General features: G+C 50.2%; 12 protein-coding genes across 12 annotated transcripts; 8 read left to right on the forward strand and 4 right to left on the reverse strand.

The window, feature by feature from the left end:
* Positions 1-405: 405 nt before the first annotated feature.
* Positions 406-1,937, forward strand: N7471_006290 (rRNA-processing protein LAS1; the record flags this gene model as incomplete). Its single annotated transcript, XM_057279009.1, has 4 exons — positions 406-525; positions 608-747; positions 894-1,340; positions 1,445-1,937. The coding sequence occupies 4 exons, from the start codon at positions 406-408 to the stop codon at positions 1,935-1,937; spliced, it is 1,200 nt and encodes a 399-aa protein (XP_057138619.1).
* Positions 1,938-2,254: 317 nt separating this feature from the next.
* N7471_006291 (uncharacterized protein) lies at positions 2,255-3,542 on the forward strand (the record flags this gene model as incomplete). The annotated part of the gene is made up of 9 exons (XM_057279010.1): positions 2,255-2,279; positions 2,371-2,458; positions 2,525-2,596; positions 2,671-2,704; positions 2,760-2,970; positions 3,049-3,140; positions 3,191-3,325; positions 3,377-3,403; positions 3,459-3,542. 9 exons carry the CDS (start codon positions 2,255-2,257, stop codon positions 3,540-3,542), a joined length of 768 nt encoding a protein of 255 aa, XP_057138620.1.
* Positions 3,543-4,184: 642 nt separating this feature from the next.
* Positions 4,185-5,959, forward strand: N7471_006292 (putative NAD+ kinase; the record flags this gene model as incomplete). Its single annotated transcript, XM_057279011.1, has 5 exons — positions 4,185-4,208; positions 4,266-4,310; positions 4,365-5,373; positions 5,459-5,735; positions 5,803-5,959. 5 exons carry the CDS (start codon positions 4,185-4,187, stop codon positions 5,957-5,959), a joined length of 1,512 nt encoding a protein of 503 aa, XP_057138621.1.
* Positions 5,960-7,015: 1,056 nt separating this feature from the next.
* On the forward strand, positions 7,016-7,785 carry N7471_006293 (Transport protein particle (TRAPP) component; the record flags this gene model as incomplete). The annotated part of the gene is made up of 2 exons (XM_057279012.1): positions 7,016-7,423; positions 7,533-7,785. The coding sequence occupies exons 1-2, from the start codon at positions 7,149-7,151 to the stop codon at positions 7,783-7,785; spliced, it is 528 nt and encodes a 175-aa protein (XP_057138622.1). The 5' UTR covers positions 7,016-7,148.
* A 7-nt stretch (positions 7,786-7,792) lies between these two features.
* N7471_006294 (BET3 family protein) lies at positions 7,793-8,020 on the forward strand (the record flags this gene model as incomplete). The annotated part of the gene is made up of 1 exon (XM_057279013.1): positions 7,793-8,020. The coding sequence occupies one exon, from the start codon at positions 7,793-7,795 to the stop codon at positions 8,018-8,020; it is 228 nt and encodes a 75-aa protein (XP_057138623.1).
* Positions 8,021-8,490: 470 nt separating this feature from the next.
* N7471_006295 (microfibrillar-associated 1 family protein) lies at positions 8,491-9,942 on the reverse strand (the record flags this gene model as incomplete). Its single annotated transcript, XM_057279014.1, has 1 exon — positions 8,491-9,942. The coding sequence occupies one exon, from the start codon at positions 9,940-9,942 to the stop codon at positions 8,491-8,493; it is 1,452 nt and encodes a 483-aa protein (XP_057138624.1).
* A 543-nt stretch (positions 9,943-10,485) lies between these two features.
* N7471_006296 (putative ssDNA binding protein Ssb3) lies at positions 10,486-11,012 on the forward strand (the record flags this gene model as incomplete). Its single annotated transcript, XM_057279015.1, has 3 exons — positions 10,486-10,722; positions 10,823-10,877; positions 10,948-11,012. 3 exons carry the CDS (start codon positions 10,486-10,488, stop codon positions 11,010-11,012), a joined length of 357 nt encoding a protein of 118 aa, XP_057138625.1.
* Positions 11,013-11,679: 667 nt separating this feature from the next.
* N7471_006297 (uncharacterized protein) lies at positions 11,680-11,994 on the reverse strand (the record flags this gene model as incomplete). Its single annotated transcript, XM_057279016.1, has 1 exon — positions 11,680-11,994. The coding sequence occupies one exon, from the start codon at positions 11,992-11,994 to the stop codon at positions 11,680-11,682; it is 315 nt and encodes a 104-aa protein (XP_057138626.1).
* Positions 11,995-12,911: 917 nt separating this feature from the next.
* Positions 12,912-13,586, forward strand: N7471_006298 (glutathione S-transferase family protein; the record flags this gene model as incomplete). The annotated part of the gene is made up of 1 exon (XM_057279017.1): positions 12,912-13,586. The coding sequence occupies one exon, from the start codon at positions 12,912-12,914 to the stop codon at positions 13,584-13,586; it is 675 nt and encodes a 224-aa protein (XP_057138627.1).
* Positions 13,587-14,816: 1,230 nt separating this feature from the next.
* N7471_006299 (putative GATA transcription factor (Ams2)) lies at positions 14,817-18,517 on the reverse strand (the record flags this gene model as incomplete). The annotated part of the gene is made up of 3 exons (XM_057279018.1): positions 14,817-18,198; positions 18,259-18,412; positions 18,478-18,517. The coding sequence occupies 3 exons, from the start codon at positions 18,515-18,517 to the stop codon at positions 14,817-14,819; spliced, it is 3,576 nt and encodes a 1,191-aa protein (XP_057138628.1).
* A 713-nt stretch (positions 18,518-19,230) lies between these two features.
* On the forward strand, positions 19,231-20,468 carry N7471_006300 (mRNA splicing protein SMD2). Its single transcript, XM_057279019.1, has 4 exons — positions 19,231-19,284; positions 19,348-19,380; positions 19,620-19,868; positions 19,949-20,468. The coding sequence occupies exons 1-4, from the start codon at positions 19,256-19,258 to the stop codon at positions 19,989-19,991; spliced, it is 354 nt and encodes a 117-aa protein (XP_057138629.1). The 5' UTR covers positions 19,231-19,255; the 3' UTR covers positions 19,992-20,468.
* A 389-nt stretch (positions 20,469-20,857) lies between these two features.
* Positions 20,858-22,840, reverse strand: N7471_006301 (uncharacterized protein; the record flags this gene model as incomplete). Its single annotated transcript, XM_057279020.1, has 4 exons — positions 20,858-21,486; positions 21,548-22,176; positions 22,269-22,779; positions 22,834-22,840. 4 exons carry the CDS (start codon positions 22,838-22,840, stop codon positions 20,858-20,860), a joined length of 1,776 nt encoding a protein of 591 aa, XP_057138630.1.
* Between the last annotated feature and the right edge of the window lie 287 nt (positions 22,841-23,127).

The raw sequence follows: 23,127 nt of genomic DNA on the forward strand, positions 1-23,127 counted from the left end.
AGTTCATCTTTCTTTTTTTTTTTCTCGGAGTCGGATACACGGAAAGGATACCCTGGGGCGAGACGGCTCGCGACTCGCATCTAGCTACATTTACTTTAGGTGTACTCGTACACGATCTGATACACAATCTACCTCAGAATTTGCTACCTATCATTATTTCCATCTTCACTTGAAGTTAACACAACATCATTAAATTATTGTCGCATTATTTCAAGTTCTCAAAGTATACAAACTCGCCTTCTGATTGGCTGCTGAGAAAATAAGCCTCGGCAAAACCATCCCAAAGGAACAACAATCCCCCGAAAATATTTCGCAGGCTATTAACGAAAAGTCAAGCAAGCAAAAGGTCACCCATCTGGCGTCGAATTTAATTTCTAATTTCTCATTTCAAACTCAGCGCAGAAAATGGCAAAGGTCATTTTTACGGCTTGGAAAACCAAGTCTCAGTTGCTGGAAGTGCGGAACGAGTTTTATCCTCCGTCTGCGTACGCTGGACCGGATTTGCGCTCCCATGGCTGTGCAGTGGTATGTTACATATGCATGAAGGACAGAATGGGTGTAGTGTCCAGCTGTGTATGTGGTTTGCTAACGAAGTCCGAAATTAAAGGTTGAAGCTTGGAAGCTACGCGGCAATGTACCGCACCATGTTGAAGCTACGGCGTTGTTGACAGATGCTATTCTCCATGATGATGCGCAGAGGAATTCCATCTTCTCAATTCGTGCTACATATTCTGCAGCTTTCTGCCGGTGAGTATTGAGCCGTGTCTGATTCTTGTTTTTACATTTACGGGAAAGAACCCCCATCTGATTCCCTTGGGATGATGTCTCGAATTCAAACACCCCCCATCCAAAAAGCATATCCCGTTTTCAAAATAACTAACGCCCCATCTTAGCTTCGTAACCGGTCTTGTGGACACCAAGATCCACGGCGTTCGCCGAACAATGTTTCAGCGCGCCACAGACCTAGGCCTTCCAGCCTCCTTCGTGGAACTTCGCCACGAAGCAACCCACCGCGAGCCGCCGTCGCTCGCCGTACTGCGCAAAGCTGCGCAGCGCTCGCTCGAGTGGCTGTGGGACAATTACTGGGCCGGTGTTGGTGATGACTCTGGTGCGCCTGCATTGACCCATGACGACAGTGCGTCTGTCAGGGCCGCCTTGTGCGACGCTCTGCAGCCTCTATCCGGTGGACCGGTGGATTCCGTGCCCAAGAGGCGGAAGCGGGATCAGGCTGTTTCGGTCGCTATGCGGCTTGTCTCGGTTTGTAATGTTTCGGCGACTGGGGTCAGGCTTTTGTCTTCTGTTTTACTCGAGCGGGGATTATTGGTGCCCAGTGGACGGGAGTGAGTTTGCTTCCCCCCCCCCCCCTTTTTTTGGGTTTTGTCTCGGCTGCGTCTTCAGGGGTGCATCTGTTTTCGGGGAGTACATGCTGACTGTGATATTCTAGACTTGGGGATTCGCTGAATGATACATTCAAGGAATGGAACCCGGTTCTGCAAAAGGTTGCAGAGAGTCATCCTGCGTTTTTGAGGCATTTGACGGAAGATCTGGTGAATGATCTAGCCTTTAAGAACACAACCGATATATCGGCAGATGCGTCTTCCAAGGCACTGTATCTGTGGATCGCGCATATCTTGACATCTCCTGCATGGGAGTTCCACAGGCAATCATGCCCCCAGAGCTATGTTCTCCGAGCCTGCGATGAAAGTCCACACCACTGGACAAAGATGTTGGGAGATCGGTTAAGAAAGCAGGCGGACAAGCCCAAATCAGTTCTTACTGCTCGACCTTCTACCAAAAACCGAATCTCGAAACCGAAACATGTTAGAAATGACTCGCAATACGTTCCATCTCAGCTCTCGGATAAGCTGCTGGAACATGGATGGGGATTCCTGGAGAAATGGGACAGTCGACCTTTGGGCGTGGTATCGAGTAATTAGATGGACATCTCTCCAAGTCACAAAAATGCATACGCTGCTGGCAGCGTTAGAGAACCCAAAGCCAATATTCCCTATACAATAAAGACAGCTACATAGTAACGAGCAACCAATCAAAAGCGGTGGCATTACTAAAAGCTGTCAAGCTAGACGGGGAAATAGTTCTTCCGGATGACGTTGGTAATCCGGAAGATCCACCTGGGGAGTGTACTTCTTTCGAGAGCTCCCCGCACTGTTTTGATTCATCGTTGGTGATGAACTTTCTAAGGACGCAATTATTCGGAACTAGATCACCTTTATACAGGTCACAAGTCAGAGCTATGCATATCCAATCAATTCCTATGTGTATGTCGATCCCAGGTCCCGTCATATATATTACCAATCAACAGTGGCATATTGTAGGAGGAATATTTGCTCATCTATATCAATTCTACAGGGACGGGGAAGGGCAACAACTATGCCTATCTCGTGACGGACGAATCGACTAAGCAGTCGGTTATTATTGATCCGGCCAATCCGCCTGAGTCAGTTGCATCTTTAGGTCGGGTTGAAACTACTGCATGAGTTGAACTGATTATGTGGAATTACAGGGTTGCGCCGGAGCTCAAGTCTCAGATTGCTTCTGGCAAGATTGACCTGACCGCCATTGTTAACACTCACCAGTACGTAGATGGAACTTTCACGGATCGGTAAAAGGAGGACATAAAAAATCCAGGTTTGCTGACATTTGCTGAAGCCACTGGGATCATGCTGGCGGCAACAATGACATTGTATGCATGCTTTCTCGGTCTATTGGGTGTTACCTGAAGCTAACGTTCGCACCAGTTGAAACAATTCAAGGGCCTCCAGGTCATTGGTGGCAAGGACTGCGCGTCTGTCACCAAGACTCCCGCACATGGCGAAGAATTCAAGATCGGAGATCGTATCTCAGTGAAGGCATTGCATACTCCTTGTCACACGCAAGACAGCATCTGTTACTATATGCAAGATGGAGACCAGCGTGTTGTTTTCACAGGCGATACTCTCTTCATTGGTGGTATGTGATGTGTATCATTCTCAAAACTTCAATCCCCATGTCTATTGATGGAGTATCATTGACTAATTTTAAAATCAGGATGTGGCCGATTCTTCGAAGGAAATGCGAAGGAGATGCACAAGGCCTTGAACCAGACCCTCGCGGCTCTGCCTGATGACACCAAAGTTTATGTAGGGTTGCCTTTTTATGTTGATACAAGGCTCATGCTGACCCCTTCTAGCCCGGTCATGAGTATACCAAGGCCAATGTCAAATTCTGCATTGCAGTCTCGCAAACAGAGCCTATCAAGAAGCTCCAGGCATTTGCGGAGCAGAACAAGCAGACACAAGGGAAATTCACCATCGGCGACGAGAAGGTAAGAGCTGGATCCAAGCGATATTTCTGGTCGACACTGACAAATCTTTAGCTCCACAATGTGTTCATGCGCGTCAATGTAAGTTTCTTGTTCTTTGTCTTTGTACCTGCCGTTGCTCATTTAGAACACACAGGACCCCGAGATCCAAAAGGTAACTGGCAAGACCGACCCTGTGGAGGTTATGGCGGCATTGAGAGAGATGAAGAATTCGATGTAAAGTATGGGAGTCAAGTTAGCGAGCAAATCTACCAGATCACATGTTGCGATATATATCTGTAGAAAGGGTGTTTTCTTGACAACGAGATATTCCGAGGCTAGACTGAACTGCCAAGACAGAAAAGCGTATAGAATCAATCTATTTAAATAAGATCTCTTACACATCAAGTTAAGACATTCACCCCGGAAAATCGGCCATTTGTTAGAAGTTGTGTTCCTGGACCTATGGTCTACGTCATAATTGTGCCAAGCCCGGTATTCTTCAGCGAACAAAAGAAATTAGGTATCTTTTGTATGGAATACAATACTAAAGGTACTTTAGGCATAACATGTATTTTCGTTGTCCTACGAGGTAGGTAAGGAAGATGTAGGAAGATGAGTATAGTGTGAAAAAAGTTTATGTTAGTACTCTTACTCTTCCTTTAGCTAGTTCGAGGGCAAAGAAAAATCGAGGTTATGTACATGTACCTTTTATATAGGTAAGCCATACAAAAGATACCTCTTTCCTAGATTTTTGGTGCACCAAGCACCGGTGGTGGGGTACAACTACCCAGCTACCCACTTCTTTTATGAAACCAACACGAGCTCGGACAAGTCAACCATGACAGAGTGATCAATAGGGAAATTACAGTACTTCTGCACGATGGATAAGGCAGCTACGGATGATGTAAGTGTTGATGGACTGGCTTGGGGGTATTGTAGTGACTGACCAATACTATTATAGAACGATGGAGGGGCGAGCGATACGGAGGCTCAGAATCATCTGGAGGTAAGCAGGTTGACTCCCATGATAGTTCCATACTAAGCGCATATCGTTACCCAGGTCGTGTTCTATCCCGATTCCAACCACCGTCGCAAGTCCTCCCTTGCTACGATGGACAGGCCGAGGGTCCAACCTCACCCAGCTCAGCAAGACAGGACGACCGCCTGCTATGTCCACTCCCTCATTGCGAGCGAGTGGACCTCACCCCCACACCACCTGAAAGACACAGAAGACTCAGAAGATGCGGTACGGACATTGAACGAGGACGAGACCCAACCCGTGACAAATACCAAAGGTATTGAGGCAGAGCAACTGGTCACGGTTGTCGACCGCGACAACAAACCCATACCCACAATCATCGAATCCCGGCATCTTACGAAGAGACAGCTCTCAGACATGGCTTGGAATGTGCGCAAGCTATCCAAGAAGCTGGGCAGCCTCAAGCTCAAGCTCACCGTGAGGACTGTGTTCGTGGTCACCAAAGCGCAGGACGAGTCGCTCGTAAGCCTGACTCGAAAAGTTACAAGGTGGCTACTCTCCAAGGACCGGGACTCTCTGTACGTGGTATATGTCGAGCGGCGGCTCGAGACGCATCCGGACTTCGGTGCGTTGCAACTGGTACAAGATGAGCCCTCCGCCGAGGGCCGGCTTAAGTACTGGGATCCCAAGCTTGCGCAAGAACAACCGCATTTGTTTGATTTTGTGATCACGCTCGGCGGAGACGGAACCGTTCTATACACGAGCTGGCTGTTCCAGCGCATCGTGCCACCCGTACTCTCCTTTGCGCTTGGCTCGCTGGGATTCTTGACCAATTTCGACTTTGCAGATTACCAGAAGAGCCTCGATAATGCTTTCCGGGAAGGCGTTTTCGTCAGCCTACGGCTACGGTTCGAATGTACCATCATGCGCAGCAAAGCGCGGTTAAGAGACCCGCACGCGCGCTCTCTATCAGAACGTGACCTGGTAGAGGAACTGATCGGAGAGGAAGGGGAGGACACACTGACGCACACCCCAGCTAATGTGTATGAGATTCTCAACGATGTAGTCCTCGACCGGGGGCCAAACCCAAGTATGCCTTCTGATTTCTGATTGCGATTCTCCCCTCAGTGTTACGTGTTAGGTTTCACGGCAGACAGCTAACCAATCTTCCCTAGCCATGTCTCAAATCGAACTCTTCGGGGACGACGAGCATTTCACTACTCTGCTTGCTGACGGAATCTGCATTGCTACCCCAACTGGATCGACTGCTTACAACCTCGCTGCTGGCGGCTCTCTTTCGCACCCCGAGAACCCCGTCATTCTTGTCACCGCCATCTGCGCCCACACGCTATCCTTCCGACCGATTATTCTACCAGACACCATTGTCTTGCGCATGGGTGTGCCGTACGATGCGCGTACGAGCTCATGGGCTAGCTTTGATGGACGAGAGAGGTGAGTTTCTTACATTTGTTACATATGCCATTGTACTTGGGTCTGTTATCTGACTGACAAACCCCAGAGTTGAGTTACATCCCGGTGACTATGTTACTGTGTCAGCCTCGAGATATCCCTTTGCCAATGTCTTGCCTCCCGGTGGGCAAGGTGAAGGCTGGGTGCACAGCATCTCCAAGACTTTGAATTGGAATTCGCGACAGAAGCAGAAGAGCTTCAAGTAGCTGGAGGGGAGAAAATGCTTTTCGGCATGACGTTTGGCTCTTTCTTCCTCTTTCCCTTTCTCTTTCATGAACATATTTGGTGTCTATTTGGTTCAATTGCTTGGGTTACAGCCACTGGGTGGTTCATTTTGGGGCGTACATGCTTTTATCAGAATCTACGAAAACGATATGACCTGGGATTAGCTATTTAAAAAAATAAGAACAAGACTATTTATTATTTTTAGCTAATAGTTAGCTATAATTCCCAGCCATTTGTTTTTATTTTTTCGAAGTGGACACACTTTTTTTTTTTTCACTAGAAGCTGCCAAGCTCCACTCGGCCCTATAAAAGGCCATCGCCCGGCCCGAAAATTCTTCTTCTTCATCTTCCTCAACCAACTCGGTTTCGAAGTCTTAATGTTGGCTTTGAACTCCGATAGTGAGGCAACTTCAGAGGATATGTGAAATAGATTCACATATACTCTTCTCAACTGACTTGGTAAGTTTGCAACTGTTTTTTCTCTTGCATTGCATATTTCCCCCCAGCCAACGGCCTCGCGCCGTTCGATGATGAAAATCTTCCTACATTCGCAGTTTCCACGCTAGCCGTCGCTTGAACCCAATCAAGGCGGCATTGAGCGGAATATCTTCCTTGGATGTCTGAGAACTATTTGGCTGTTCTTTTTATGAATTCTTTGCATTTCATCTTTGCAGTCGAGACGGTTGCTAATTGTCTCTCAGAAACAGGATCCCTTTTGGTTGAAAACGTTCGTTCTTCGATATCATACATCCATATCATCGCTTTGCAGTGTCCAGTGTCCGGCTCTATAGCTACTTTCACTGTTGCTGGAGATTCTCGTCGCTGCATCGCACAACTGGGCTCAAGAGGATATCTCGAGTGATGTGCTGCGTCGGTTGTTGAAGTCAGCAGTTAGAACTTTCAGTATATCATCATCAAATAAATGACAGTTTTGTCTACAAACTTCTTCCAATCAGATCTTTTCGTATTATTTTATAGCCAAATTCGTAGTTCCTCTCAGCATAAAAGTAAAATCTCGCAAGATTGCACCCGAGGGAGTTGTGCTCCGCCGTACCGCATCCACTGTACCCATACGACCTCCAACCCTCACATAGATACCTCAACTTGACCAGATCTTCAAGCTCTCAATCAATATTGCCCGACCCTGATCCAAATTGCAACGCCATTCCCATGGCGGCACCACCTCGACATGCCACGATGCAATCCATCAGCAATGGCGGCACAGCGCCGAGCGATAGACCACAAATACAGCAAACACAGCAAGCCCAGCTGTCACAACAATCCCCTGGGCTGCGTGTACCTTCCAATCGCAAGACCATCTACGACAGACACCTGAACCGGACTCGTAATGCAGAACTCAGCCGGGCAAGCTTCGCCTTTCTATTCGGGGAGATGGTCACATATGCTCAACGACGAGTAACAGGTATCCAAGATCTGGAGAAACGGTACGAGACACCCCTGATTCAAACCTGGAATCCTCTGCCCAGCCCTCCCAGAAACCAATTATCACCATGTACCTGCCAAACCTCCGTAGCTAACGACCCCTCCACCCAGGTTAAACGAACAAGGCTACCCCCTCGGCCTCCGCCTCCTCGACCTCCTCTTCTACCGCTCAACCTCAACATCCTCCTCCGCCCTCTCAAGTTCCTCCACCTCCTCTTCACCCCCAAACCGACCCCTCCGCATCATAACCCTGCTGCACCTGATCCACGGCCCCCTCTGGCGCCTCCTCTTCGGCCGCGCCGCAGATGCCCCTCGAGCACTCCGTGTCTCCGGATACCCCCAACGAATACATGATCACCGATAATGACCCAATGGTCAACACATATATCAGCGCTCCCCGCGATATGAGCATGCTCAACTGCGCTGCCTATGTTGCCGGTATCATCGAAGGTGTCTGTGACGGATGTGGCTTTGAGACGAAGGTCTCGGCGCATAATCAGCCCACGGAACTCTGGCCTAGTCGGACGGTGTTCTTGGTTCGCTTTGGGGATCCGGTTATGGAGAGAGAGAAGGTGCTCGAGAGGGCCGGTGTTAAATAACAAATGAGCTTGCATTCGGGCTACAGCGGTGTTTGGCAGGCTGCAGGCTGATCGATGTGTGCATGGTAGATCTACGGCGTTTGAGATGCGATAGGGTGATTATGGCGCTCTTAGTCTGCGGCTCTTTGGTGATCTTTGATTCCGGCACCGGCATTCCATTCACGAAGTCATGCAAGTACAAGTCTGGACGGTCGATCTGAGGAACTTGTTCACTGTTCTTGGAATCTGCTGTGGATCATGTACAAAAGTCCTTGATTGTCGGCCAGCAGATAGATATCATACAATACAATTCCTCCAGGAGAGGATATGCTATATTACGTATATGTACATACACAAAAGAGATTGGCACATTGGTTGCTCGAAATTAACATATCTAGAAGCAGACCCCACCATGCACCTTTTGATAGACTGGCGTCCTAACGCCAACAGCCAAGTAGGATATCAACACTGTCCGCTTCACCACTGAATCATCACGAACTGTCCACCCGCCGACGTTTCTCCCGATCATCATAAGGCGACGGACTCCGCTTCCGTCTCTCCCTAGACCGACTCCGTTCAAACCGACCAGAGTCTCTATCATCACGTCGCTCCCGCTTCGGCGAACGCGACCTGGACCTGCGCCGGGGTCTAACAACACTAGCATTGGCACCCGTCGGTCCACGATCCCCATCATCACCACCCCCACGACGATCAGGCATAAACCTCTCATCCGTAACGCCCTCAGGAGGCCCATCCCTCCTCCTCCTATTCTCCAACCCATCCCCAAACCGCCCGGTATCCTCAGTCTTAAGATCCCTATAGCGCGTGCGACCCTTCTTCCCAAGCTTCGTCATATCGCGCACCTGCATGTACTGCGGCAACGTATCACGATTGACATCATCCTCAAAGCGCGCACCCATAAGCTCACGCCGATCCAGACCCTCCGCCTCAAGATCCCCACGGAAGAAAGCACCCTTGTGGAAATACCGCTGCATAAAGCCAGTCTGTCCGCGCGTGGCATCGCGGTCCTCCTTCTGCTTCGCGATGAACTCGCTGTCCTCGCGCTCCCGCTCTTCAGCTGTAAGGTTTCGCCGACGCTCGATCTCTTCGAGCTCTTTCTCGCTCGCTTCGATCGCTTCCCGGGATCGCTGCACGCGCTTCAGCTCCCGGAGTGTCCAGGCTGCCCGCTCGGCTTCCGGGTCTAGCCCGTCTGTGTCGTCGATGGCTTCTTCGTCTTCGGCTTCGACGAGCTCGTCGTAGTCCCAGGCACGGTTCGCGCTTGACCGCGCGATCGCTTCTTTCTCCAGTTGGTCGCGGATTAGTTGGTCTGCTTTTTCTTGTCGCTGCGCGGCGCGCTGGGTTTCCGCTTCTGCGGCGCGTTCTGCGTCTGCTTGTGCCTGCGTCTGGCCGGCTGCTGAGGCTGCGGTGTTGCGCTTGTCTTTTTTGATGAATGTTGGTCGGATGAGCATGCGGCGGGGTGCTTCGTCTTCGGAACTGCTCTCTTCTTCGGAGCTTTCTTCCTCTTCCCCCTCCTCCTCTTCTTCTTCCTCTTCGTCACTCTCCGGGGCAGTTGTGGACACAGTAGGTTTTATATCGTCAGTCGTAGGATGCGGTACTGCTTTCGGCGCGGGTGCGGGTGCGGACTTGTCATCTTCTTCGTCTTCGGTGACGAACCCTTCTTCGTCATCGTCCTCCTCAACTTTTTGAGCTGCTAATGCAGAGGCGGGGAATGAGCTCGCTTTGGGCGCTTTTGCTCGGCGCAGTGCTTCCGCTCGTCTGCGCCGCTCTTGTTCTCGTCGCGCCTCCCGTTCATCATCTTCTTCCTCTTCTTCTTCCTCCTCGGACGAGTGCTCTTCTGCGACAGCCTTTCCAGGGCGGTAGCGAGTTGGTCTAACGGGGTTTTTGGTCATTCCCCGGTGGGACGAGGGGAATGGAGGAGGCATTATGGTCGGATGTGATGAGTGTGGAAGGAGGGTGAGTGTCGGTTATGGTGGAGATACGTAGAGCTCCGTTCTCTATCTTGCAGTTGAGCGCCAGAAAATTGCGCCAGGTCTGCTCCGTAGTATGGTATGGTGGTGACTTGTTGAATTGACGTATCGGGCTGAAGCTTTTGCTGGAGATTGATATGTGATCACGTGATGTTATCAAAAAGCTGTACGAGGGCAGAAGTGGTAACTGACTGCGACAACTCAGAGGTTGATTTATTGTGCCTACAATGTAGATAGTTTTTCTCTCGGCGCAACCCAAAACATAATTCTCAACTAAGGCTGCGCTCACATAATATTTCCTGATATCCTTAAAACTTCCACTTAGCCATTTCATACTAATTAATCACCACGTGACCACGCGTTTCCGCGACTCGCGTCGATCAACCTTACCTATTCCCCGCCGTTTTCCAGCATCAAATCACAGCAACGAAAACCCATCACCTCAACACATTCAAATACCAAAGTTTCAGACAGTCGAGGAACTGCCAATATTAAAAAATGTCACTCCAAACCCCCCGCATCCTCCCCTCCCACCTCCACGCCTTCCACCCCTCCGGCGCTAGCTCGAACACTGTTCGCATTCTCGGCACCGTCACCGCGCTCCACGGGAACACCGGCACACTCACCTGCGGCACCAATGGCGATGTCACGCTGATCTTGAAGTCCGATGCGCGCTTGCAAGTCGGGAAGCTGGTTGAGATTGTGGGGAAGGTGGCTGATCTAGAGGGTGGACAGGTATGTTCAACATTGATTCCGGAGGGATATGGACTTGATATCTCGAGTTTGAACTTTTACGGCTTTGTAGAGTGTGGTGCTAATGCTTTGCTTCTTGTAGGGATACGGAATCCGCGTACTGGGCTCGACGGAGTGGGGTGACCCAGCTGATTGCGGTATGTGTTGAATGCTTTCCCTTGAGGTGAAGTGGCCAGAGACTGACTTTTGTGTGTGTTGTGATTCTAGATTATAAGATCTATGAGAATGTTGTCAATGCTACGCATAAATTCAAGACTATCTTCTACGATTAATGGGTCATGAGTTGAGGGATTTGAATATATGGCCGTTTTTCTGAGGGGTTTGTTCCGGGTCTGATATGAGACTGGAATATACCAAGACTACAAATTAGTCTGGTCATTATGACATTATCAGCACTCTACATTGGAGCCTATGGAGTAGGTGTCTGTTTGACCGGGCCTGGGAAGTCGATGCTGTCTGTGATTCTCCCTCTGTGATTCCCCGGTTTTTGCGTTTTACATATGAGGTTATGATCAAAGCTTCTCCCAATCAAGATTTTAAATTGAGCTGAACCTACCAAGCACTGAAGGGAGCCCTTGATAATAATGTATCTGGGTAACTAACTGTACAATGAATATGGGATGGATATATTTGGGTGCTTGGTATTGAAAATCGCAAATCCACCACTTGGTTTTTCGCAAACCTCCCCGGAGAGACCGAGTATTTCTTTCAGCGAGTGCGTACTGCGGGTCGTAACATTTGAATGTGACCGCTCGAGGGAGACCATGCGGTAAGAATAACTGTGGCCGGTAGTTCCTCAGTCTGTATCGTGGGGTTGTGAAGTCTCTTCGAAAGCAAACTCGAAGAGATCAAAGGAGTAACGAAAATCACGGGCCACTGTCATAGAATTTGTGTGTCGTTCCAATCGACAGATCGCATATCAAAAAGGGCAGTCACAACTCATATCTTGCCATCGCGCTTGAGGCAATCTTCCTTCAGACGGGGTTCTCTCATCAACGGCCCCGTGGACTGAACAGTCTTCCATGCCAGCACGTGGGGATATAGTAGGCGTCGAGGGGAGGTTCGGTATTGGGACAAGCAGACCGTTGACCAAGGACTCAGCATGATCGTAAATTTCTTGGTTTGTTTGCAAAGACTGGAGATCGGCACAAAATTGACTCGGCCATCTGGCGGAAGGTGAGTGTTGAAGGCTAGCAGAACATGTACAGTGTTGTCGTTCTGACTGGTTGGTTGGTAACGGTCCACTTTCTCCATGTTGCCAGTGGATGATATTCGATGATGTTCTTCGAGAGACATGAGATTGCACCGGAGCTTAAAAAGAATGGGACTGCGTATCTGGTTATAGGACGGACCAAGGTTCAAAGAGACCTAGCGAGTATCCTCAGGAGAGGGACCGGCGTCTGTAGTAGGGACGTCATCGCTCATGCACAAAGAATTTACTAACTTCCCAAAATGGCCCTTTGCTCTTGTCATTTTTACGTCTCGGGTCACTGGTTGTCATCTACGTCTGTATCAAAGGTTATACATAGAAAAGTCGTCTGCCCAGTTTATACTTTTCACTGCCTTCATATACACCTGAGAGGACATAAAAAAAGACATATAAAAAGACACATCGGAGGGTGCTTATATATAATCTCCTCCAAATAGATCAGATTCGGTAGTTAGTGAATGCCAGGTCATGCTTAATGATGCTTAAATCATGTTCTGGTTATGCTCACTCAGGTCATGCTCAGTGAACGCCCTTAGACTGCGGTGTTGATGACCACCAATAGTTCTGCTACGCCCCACAATTATTAATCCACCCACTCCACTTGAGCAAGTGTTGTTTGTATAGTTTGTGCTGTTTGTCAAAGTTTGTGCTGTTTGTGTTGATGACCAAGGACCAATCAACGTCCCGGGGACCATGCTTGGCTCCATAGTCCGTGGTTTGTGTTGATACATATGTAACTAAAGCCTGATAAATGATGAAAATCACAGAACTAACTGTCCAGCTTACGAACAACTATCCAGCTTACCAACCGTTCGGTCTTCACGGGTGCCGAACTGAATAATTCATGCCCTGATGTTCCCGCCATTGGAGTATACCGGTACTTATAAGTAGACCAACCCTCGATCCTTGTTGTCTCTATATCAAACTCTCTTCCACCAAATCAATCATTCATTCACTCGCCATGTCTCTCAAACCCCTCACTCTCTGGACCCTCCGGGGCCACGCCGGCACGCCCAACCCCTGGAAGGTCCTCATGATCCTGGAAGAGCTCAAGGTTCCCTACGAGCCTAAGTTGGTCGATCTCGACGATCTAAAGAAGGAACCCTACGAGTCTGTTAATCCTAACGGTCGTGTTCCCGCCATCGAGGATCCGAACACCGGAATCACCATCTGGGAATCCGGCGCTATTCTCGAGTACCTGGTGGACACATACGATAAGCAAAACACCATCAGCTTCACCACCGGCTCGAAGGAGTACTACGAAAGCAAGCAGTGGCTACACTACCAGGTGTCCGGCCAGGGACCGTACTTCGGACAGGCCACCTGGTTTACCGTCTACCACCCCGAGAAGGTGCCTAGTGCGGTCGAGCGCTACGTTAATGAGATCCGTCGTGTTTCGGGCGTGCTCAACCGATCGCTCCAGAACAAGGAGTACCTCGTTGGTGGCAAGTACAGCTATGTTGATACTGCTTTTGTGCCGTGGTTCGAGGTGGCTGCGCTCTTCTGGTCGAACGAAATGGATCTCGAGAAGAGCTTCCCGCATGTTAATTCCTGGTTGAACCGTATCAAGGCTCGCCCGGCTATTGCCAAGACCATTGATGACAAGGAGAAGGCCGCGGCTGCGCAAGGGAAATGAGGCAATGTGATGGCAGATAAATCTCCTAGCGAGATGGTTTGTGGACGTGGTTGATAGTTCTCGGTATATATAATATTCAACATATGTATGATATTCAACATATCATGTCTTTGAAGCGAAATTCCTATTATCGAAATGGACGCTTGCATCGTTGCATTGCACTATTATTGATATCTTGACTTTGTGAAATCAAGCTACAGAAAATATATGTCATATTTTCAGTTCTACGATCGACCAATTTTGCTCTATCGGACGATCCATAAACTAAATATATTATTTTCTTCTAGTATGAAGTTCTGCTACACAACCAATGACCTTTGTAGAACCCGACGCGAAGGTTATGGCTTAGTATAGATTGAGGTATGGGGATAGGCTCACCATTGTGCATACGATGGAAATATTACGGTTTCATTAATGGGTAGAGCTAATTACGAAACTTAAGAGACATAAGTTAATATGGAATGAAGGGGTTATAAACAACGACCTCGCACCTATAGTAAGATCTTAATCTTACTAGGACACAAACTGCGATAGATAGTCTTCGAACCTATAAGCCCCGAGTAATTCTTAAACCCCCGACCTCCACTCCTGTGGTATATCCATAGCTAAATCCGGAAACTTAGTTCGAATCCACCCCTTTAGGAAAAAGCTAGCAACTTCCTAATCAATGATACCGACACTACCAGTTATTGGCATATCCTCCACTATAATGTTTCTTGGGCCGAGATCCGTATACGGGTCACGCTCAGTGAGCAAAAAACGACAAGGGGTGAGCACTAAAACGGAAAGGGAGAGCCATCTCGCGCGGCCTAAAATCCGGTAGGTACTAGTTATCATTTGTTTTGATACTCATCAATGGAGTCTACGGCAAGCCAGGGTATGGTTATTGTGATTTTTAATTTGATTTAGTATTTCGTGCTATCATAAAAGCTACATAGGAAAGCAGCTAAGAAAGACCACCGCTTCCACTTCAGGGGAATGCATCCACCAAAGGTACAGCGAATGCAGTATCAGAGTCCTGTCAAGGATACTCTAGGTCATCAGTTCGAACGAATAAGAAAAGGCCGTAAATCTCAAGGTGAAAGTCAGGATCCGTTGGCTGTATGCAACAAGATCAACCCATAAACCCAACGCCGTCGCTAAAAAAAACTGCAAAAGAAAAAAGGAAAAAAAGGAAACATGATTGAGTTGGCATGTAGCAAATCTCCCAGTCTTAGACGAGGAGGTGGCCTACTGGCCTTCGGGCTCTTCACCAGCGGGCTGGCTCTTGGGTGCGTCAGTGATGAGAGCATCCGAACTGAAGAACCCGGAGTCGGGAATGACAACATCGTTGAAATTGAAGGGAAGGAGATCGGGGTTGAAGTTGTCTTTCTCATTGGGGTTGTCCGAGAAGAGAGCATTGAGCAGCTCGTTGGCAGGAGTTTCGCAAGATCCAGCAGGGGAGACGTAGTCTGCTGGAAGCCACTCCGCCCAGTTGTCACCAGCGAACTTGGCGTTCTCCATTTCGAAGAAAGCCTCGGCCTTGTCGTCATCGAATATGTCGAGCATCATGCCATCAAGGGACTGGAAGGTTTCCGGAAGACTGTCGTTGACAGGCTGTGGTGCCAAAGACTGTTGCTTAGCCGGGGACTTCTGTTGCCGTGGTGAAGACCGAGGGCTTCCGTGAATTGATTGGATACGCTGCAGGCGCTCTGCGGACAGTCGAGCTGGAGACATAACCGAGCCCAGGTCCTTGCGTTTGTTGAGGCTTGGGGAGTTTGCGGGGAAAGACAAACGCTTGTCAATCGCATTGATCCGCGGGTTCCGTCGACGAGGAGTAGGGCTTGCTGAATCAAATCCAATAGAGGGGCTTTCGAACAGATCATCGAGGTCATCAACCGGAGTGGGTGCAAGGTTCTCCTTCTGCTGACCCGGCTTGTCATCCTTTGTGGAGGCAATGCGAGGGCTGCGACGCGGAGAGCAGTTGTTCACCATAGAAGAATCAAGCTCCTTCAGAGGCCCTTCATTCTGGGAATTCTGGAAAAGTGACCTCCTCAAAGGCTTGGGGGTGGGACTGTTGGCATCTGTCACTGGAGCAGAGCGGGCTTGCATACGGCTCGCTGGGCTAGACTTAGTGGCGCGCGCCAGTACCTCTCTGGCGTCCTCCTTGGACCAACGGCGTCCTGGGGTATCAAACGTCCCTTCCGACTCGGCACTGGTGGCTCGAGGAGACTCGTTGGGAGAATAATCCGCTTCGCCGTCCTGATCATCATCATCGTCATGGTCCATTTGGGGAGTCTCCCCATCGGGATGGACCGAAGACGCTTCAGTGGGTGCTGGAGAGGAAGCCGAAGGCTTCTTTGGTGCAGCCTTGCTCCGAGTTCTGGCAGCAGGGCAGGACTTGGCCTGGCCCTCTGCGCGGTTCCTCGAAGGGCGCTTTTTGTTCTTTTTGTTGGCCGGCTTTGCTGCTCCTGGCTTGGTCCATTTGTCTTCGGGGCGCATTTGTTTGAATTTGTGGAGCCACAAGCCACAAGGATTGCAGAAGGTCATCTGGTCCCAATCATTATCGTCCTGCTCGAGAGCCTTTTTGTAGATCTTGAAACTTTGGACTTCACCCTTGTCGTTTCGGTCCACGGCCTCCCAATAGAGCATGGGGGAAGACTTCATCATCTCTTCTGCAAGGCTCTCGCCGCCCTTAAGCGTTTTCACCCACGCTCGCCGCCAGCTAGCGGTTTCGATAGAGCCGCAATTCTCGCAATACGGCGGAATCAACCCGTTGAGAATAGCATTGTCCAGGCGTGCCTTTATGTTCTTCGGCACCGCCTTGGATCCCTGCTTTGGCAATGACTTTGACTTCGAAGATTGTTTCGGCTGCTTGGAATTGGAATTAGCTGTCTCACACGGCATGAAAGTGACATCCACAGGCACAGCAGAGCGCGGAGGAATAATGGGGTCGCTAGCGGGGATTGCGCGAAACATTTGGGGAACTTCATTGCTGAAGATATATGGCGCCGGCGCGAGGGGCTTTGGTGCCAAGCGTTGTGCGCCAGAGCTAGATGAAGGTCTCGAAGAAGGTCTCGATGTAGTAGCTGTGGCGGGACGGGACGTGGGAACGGATTGAGCGGGGCGAGAGGGGGGAGCACGAGATATTGGACGCGGCGTCTGCTTTGCAACCTGCTCCGTTGGATTGTCATCGACGGGGAGAGGATCATTGTTGGTTCCCTGGGCAGCGCTGACAATGCTGACTGGAGAGCTCGCCTGCACGGGAGCCCGAACAGAGCACTTGTCTCGGGTTATCCCACGAGACACTTCCATTCTGGGGTCATCTAGGGGAATAACGGTTTCATCGTCCATGGTTTCATCCGGTCCTGCACTCATGAAGCCGGAGTCGTTGTCCAGAGACATGGTAGGCAAGACAGGGCTTGATCTATTTGGTACCCGGCTATCGAAAACTGGAGGTGATGATGGCATGTTGAAAGACGGCTCAAAGAGACCTTGGTAGCGAGTATCCTCAGGAGAGGGACCGCCAGCATCTGTGGTAGGGACGTCATCGCTCATGCAGTATGGAGAATTGTACGAAGGAGGACACGAGGCAATGCTCATGCTTGACGACTCCCGCAACAAGCTACCCGTGGGTCGGCTTCGACGGGGGAAATCAGACGGTTGAGATATTGGGGTGGGTGGACGGACGGGCTCTTCGTGGGCATGTTCGGCCGCGAGAGCAGGGTTCACGGGGGTTGGGCGGTGGATTCGTACAGAGGCCGCCGTGCTGGCTGCAACTCGAAGCGAACTGGGTTGTCTTTCGATGTTCATACCTGACTTTCCGGGCCAGTTTGCTTGATACACCTTGGCCCTCTTCCGGGCTGGTGCCTCCGTTGATTCTTCATCACCACTGCCGTATCCTGACTGAATGGACCCTCTTCGAAGGTTGTTTTGTGAGACGTGTGAAAGCTGTGTCTGGGTGTCGCAATCCCGCATAGAGGCGCTCGAGGACGGACGAATCATATCACTATGGGGAATGCTCTGCTTGGGGTAAGATTGATGATGAGCTGGTGTTCGACATCCACCAGGTGTTGACACTCGACTGCCAGCGTATGAGTGCGAAGGCGATACCGAGCGAACCGATCCATTGTGGTGGAATGTAGCGAACTCCCGTGGCGTGGAGCCTTCACTCAAGAGCTGGTGGAACCTCTCAATCCCAGATTGATGTATTGGTGATCCGGCGTTGTCGTTGTGGCTCTGGCTTCTCGAGGATTCCAGAAGGGCGGGGTTTTGACGAACAAAATTTGTCCATGATTGCGTGTCAAAGTCGCCTGAATTGTCATTGGTCAACTTCTGATGCTTCTGCATGCTGGTGAAGTACTCACTCTGAGTAACGGTTGGGACAGGCACCAGCCGTAATTTGACCTCCAACGTCTCTTGGGCACCTTTAGAGAAGAGACCACTGAGAGGGCTCTTGCAAACTCGACCAGTAATCATGGTCTTCGACATGCTGTTGGGCGTCTCGGATGTCGATGAAAAGGTGGCCAGCACTCCAGAAAGCATGCCTTGCCCGACAAGAGGGGTTTCGAATTCGGAATAGTCGTAGGCATAGACGGTATAATCCTTTCCTAACTGACCCACAAGCTCCGGGCTGAACAAAGAACTGCGTAAGTATGCTATTTTTGGTCACCCGAGGGTAAGGAAGTCAAACCTAGCAGAGACGATCGCCTGGATGCATGTTTTCAACTCGATCACTCCAACCGGGGTGTTCTCGTCTAGAAAGGCGGTTTGGATGTCGAGCACGTGTGGCCACCGAGCAAGGCAATTTGTCTTATTTTCGTTGTCGAATGTATAAAGAACTTTCACTGTAGGATAACCATGTTTAGTTGCCACCCAATTGACCTCATTAGAACAGTAGTGGAAAACATACGCCTCATAGGGCGGACATCGATACCGTCCTGAGATTCCATCTCATCAGACCTTGTTTGCCCACCATGCAAGACAGTGAATCAAATTCTGGGGTTGGAATGAAGAATAAGGGCGAATGGCATTTAAGTATGGTCGAAGGTATGAGACTTGAGGTTCGAAAATGTTGACAGGTAGAAAGAGGGGAGAGAGAGTGTGCAACGAAATTGTCGATTAAAGAAAGCCCTTTCACTCAAGATCGGGAATGAACGGGGAGGTATTTGCGAGCTAGCCGATCAGCAGTGCATATTTGGGATCTCGTCGACCGGGAGAATGGACAGGTTATGCAGGAATAGGTAGTGGAGGGGTCTTTTTATCTGCAGGCCTGGAATGTTAGCAATTGATTTGCATGCCCTCAGAGGGAAAGCATAGACACCGAAAAGGTAAAAAAAACCGATTCTTACCAATTAAACAGGAGAAAAAGAGCAATAGTCTCTCCACTAGCTCTGCATGAGCAGACAAAAGTGGAAGAGAGAAAAGTGAGGAAGGGATGAGGTTAAGAAGCCTTGCATGCGCGGGTCAAAGCTATCTCGAAAGATCTCCAAACAAGCGTGACGCGACGTGACTGCAGCCAATCGCGACCTCGGGAAATGGCTGGGAATTTGTGCCTGAAATATAAGGTGTTGACAATTTCCTCAGGTGTTTGCGAAATTTTCACGTGACTTGAGCTCTCCGCCAACTTCAACTGTCACACTGCTGCATCAACGGCATCTCTTGACCTCAACGACCTTTTTATACCCACCATGTCGACCGCTCCCGAACCCCAGATTCAGTATGTTACTCTATCAATGACTCATAGCTCTGTCCATGACCAATCAGCTAACAATCCGAACAGAGACCTTCTCAACAAGCCGAAGAGCGAGCTCACGTATGTACACCCGTTACATTGGATTTATCCCCCTCCCTTCCCATGCGATCTTTCTCATTCTGAGTAATCACGATCCCTTGACCTCGGGAGTTTCTGCCTGATCGGTGGGCTCGCGGGGTTTACCTACGACGCCCGTATCTCGGAAACTTTGCGACCGGCATCTTCACATTCTTATGCAAGCTGCGCAAAGCACATACCATAGAAAAAAAAAACTAATCTTGCATCTTGCATCTCAACAGGGAATATGAGGTCGCTCTCGTCGAGGAGCACGAGCTCACCGCCGGTCCCCTGTCTCTCCTGCAGACCGCCACCCGCACACACACCCAGGTCCTGATTTCCTGCCGAAACAACCGCAAGCTGTTGGCCCGCGTCAAGGCCTTTGACCGACACTGCAACATGGTCCTCGAGAATGTCAAGGAGATGTGGACCGAGAAGCCCAAGGGTGCCAAGGGCAAGGGAGTGAACAAGGACCGTTTCATCAGCAAGATGTACGTGCAGACCGCGGACGGATCTTCGTCCCTCTTTCCTATCTTTGAAACAGTCTCTAACCTTACTGCCTTATTTCTAGGTTCCTTCGCGGCGATTCCGTCATCCTCGTCCTGCTCAGCTGAGCGTCTCGCCATACTTTCTCTCGCACACTTCGATCTCCACGTTGACATGATCTTGGTATCTTCGATCTACGGGATGGTCGATATCCTGCTATTTGCACAGCATCTCGAACCCACGAACATTTTCAGTGGGCGAGTTATCAAGTAATCGATCTCGATACCCTTTTTTCTTTCCTTTTCCCCTCACATCCCGCTTTTCCTCCCTTGCTTCTGGTCCCCGCCAGAACACAATTGACCGATGCTACCACTGTCTTGATTGGCATGGTTACTTGTTACAAAGTAACCGTTGCATGTATGAGACGGTTCTGGTTGGTCTTGTCTCGTTTTTTGATCTTCCAAACTGGGGATGGACTAAAAAAAACCTGTTGGCGTTCAATTCTTTGCGCGGGCTGCTAGACCCGTTGTTTTTTTTGTAGAGGGAATCCTCGGGCGGCGTCAACCTGGAGCAGAGCTGGTTAGCAATGAATGTTATAGAAAGATTTCATCGGACCGCGGTAGATGTTCGTAAGCTTCATAGATCTTGTGATCCATATTCCCCCTACGAGCTTATCATTCTGAGATGTCTCACTCTTGCACGTTAGGGCTTGTCCAGGCCCAAACCCAAACCCCAGAGAGGTACATTATGTATGTAACTTATTGTAGCCAGTTCTTCGCCAACTACTGAACACTACAGCCAATCTGAAATGTATCAACCAAATAAGAATATCATTATCATAAAATGACCATATCAAGCTATATCAAGACACAACCATGAACAAGAAAAGAGAAAAGGGGGAGCCAGGTATGTCGCTATGTATACTCAGAATGACCCAAAAAGAATCTTGGAACCATATCCATCACACCCCATCCATCCCCAAAAGCCCGCAACCCTAAACACCCTCCGCAAGCCCCAACAAAAACTCCGACAATCCAAAAGCCCCCGGATCAGGAATCTTCCCAATCCACTCCTCCTCCCCACCAACATAAACAGTCCTCCCAAGACTAGCCTTCATATCCTTCGTCGACTCCGTGCCCTTCTGCGCCGCCGCCGCAGCAACCCTCACATCCCCAGTCTCAAGCAAGGTATCCACAAACGGCGCCAGCGCATCAACAAGCGTCCGATCACCAACCTTAGCAGGCGTGTATTTCCCCAATGCCGCGAGCGAAGACTTCAACGCCTTCGCCCACGTCTCTGTCGTGATCGTCGTCGGCGAGGACGTGTTCTGCGCCAGTAGACCGTGTGCTAGTGCGTTCAGGAAAATCGCATAGATCGCCCCCGAGGTCCCGTCCATGACGTTCTCGACGACGGTCACGATTCGTGCGACCGTGCTGACGACGTCGTTTGTTAGGGCCGGGGAGGCGTTGGCTAGGAGGGATTGGATGGCTTCGGCGCCGCGCTTTAGGCCGATGCCGCAGTCGCCGTCGCCGACGATTGTGTCGTAGCGGGTTACTTCGGCTTCGGCGTTGATTACGCGTTGCAGGCCGGCGTTGAGGGATTTTTGGAGGAGGGTTGGGTCGACTGGGGTTGTGTTAGTTTGGGGGTATGAGAGATTGTGGGGATTGATGTGATGGAAACTTACGCTGTAGGTTGCTGAGGATGTCTTCTGTTAGGTTAGATGTCTTCAGATCGGCGGGCTCCGCGTTACGGTGGCTTTCCCAGGTAGAGGTATTGATCGGGGCAGACCAGCCAACCGCCTCAGCGGGGGCGTCAAGAAGCTCAAGCATAGTGGCTTTCACGCCCAGACCTGGGTCGACGAGCTTCATCAGCGAGATACTGAAGCCAAGGCCATTCAGACTGGTCAGGAAAGTGCCCTGGATCACACGGACCATGTTGAGCTGGTAATCGCGCTGGAGTTGGCGGTAGACTTCGTCTGTGATACCGGCGATCTCGAGCGGGCTGACACCGCCGAGATTGTTGATCAGCAGCACGAACTGGTCCTCCGGCTTGCGGGTCACGTAGCAGCGATCTGGATCGTTGTGGTCGAGTAGCTGGAGCAGCATGCCCTCGACCAGCTCGACGAGGTCGAATTTCACGCGGTGCGAGCCGGGCTCGTTGTGGATTCCCATTCCGACTTCGACCTCGCCGTGCGGGATCGTGTCTTCGGGTACACCGCGGCCTGGCACGTGGACGTGTTCCAGCGATGAGCCTAGTGAGACTAGGTTTGCGTTTGCTAGCTGGGCTAGAGCGTAGACGTCGTCCAGGGAGCCGCTGTGAAAGGGGTTGTTAGCATTGATCCGATTCTTGTAAAAAGAAGTATAACATGTAGGTAAAACATGCCATATGTATCAATATCAACTCACCCAGCTTCAGCCAATGCACCAACCATCTTCAGAATCAATACACCACCACCGATACCGCGACGACCGACCTTCCCACCCTTCTCGCGACCAACACCAACATCATCATTGATAGCAAAGAATTCCGTCTTGATACCAGCAACACGGGACTTCTCCGTGGCCATACCGAAGTTCAGGACATCGCCGGTATAGTTCATAGGAAGGATCAGCACGCCGTTATCAGTGGGGACGCGGTCGATCACCGCTCTGCGGATCTGCTCGGCAGATGGCGAGGCAAAGATTGTACCTGCGACCGAGGCATCGCAGAGTCCGTGGCCGACGAAGCCTGCGAATGCGGGCTCGTGGCCGGAACCGCCGCCGGTCACGATGGAGACTTTGTTTGCTCTACGGGGCGCATCTGGACGGCGGAAAATGATCTTGTTCTGTCGGTCCAGGGCCAGAGATGGGTTTGTGAGTGTAAGCGAATTAAGCGCTGTGAGAACCAGGTGGTTCGGGTCGGTGAAGAAATGTTTGGCTGGGGAACGGTCAGATATGTGGGGAAGATCGGGGGATCAGAGGTGGAGCGTACTCTGCATTGTTGATCAAAAGTGGACAGTTTCGACTAGTGGATATATTTGGACTTTGGATTCAAAGACAGAGAAGAGGATCACAGATTTTGATCTGGATTTTGGGAGGGTCGTGGTATAAATGTTTCTCCAAGTAATTCAAGTAAATGTCGGGGGCTGTTCGCCAATGGGGATATGGAGGCTCCCAAGCTTCCAAGATTCCAAGATTCCCAGTGTAACCTAGTCAATGCCGGCGAGAAGCTCTCGGATTGGACTTTTGAGTCTTGAAGGCGGGGAAAAAGTGGGTTTAGTCTCTG

Source organism: Penicillium samsonianum, assembly GCF_028829775.1.
Source record: "Penicillium samsonianum strain IBT 33392 chromosome Unknown utg000003l_segment0_segment0, whole genome shotgun sequence".
NCBI classification, from domain to species: Eukaryota; Fungi; Ascomycota; class Eurotiomycetes; order Eurotiales; family Aspergillaceae; genus Penicillium; species Penicillium samsonianum.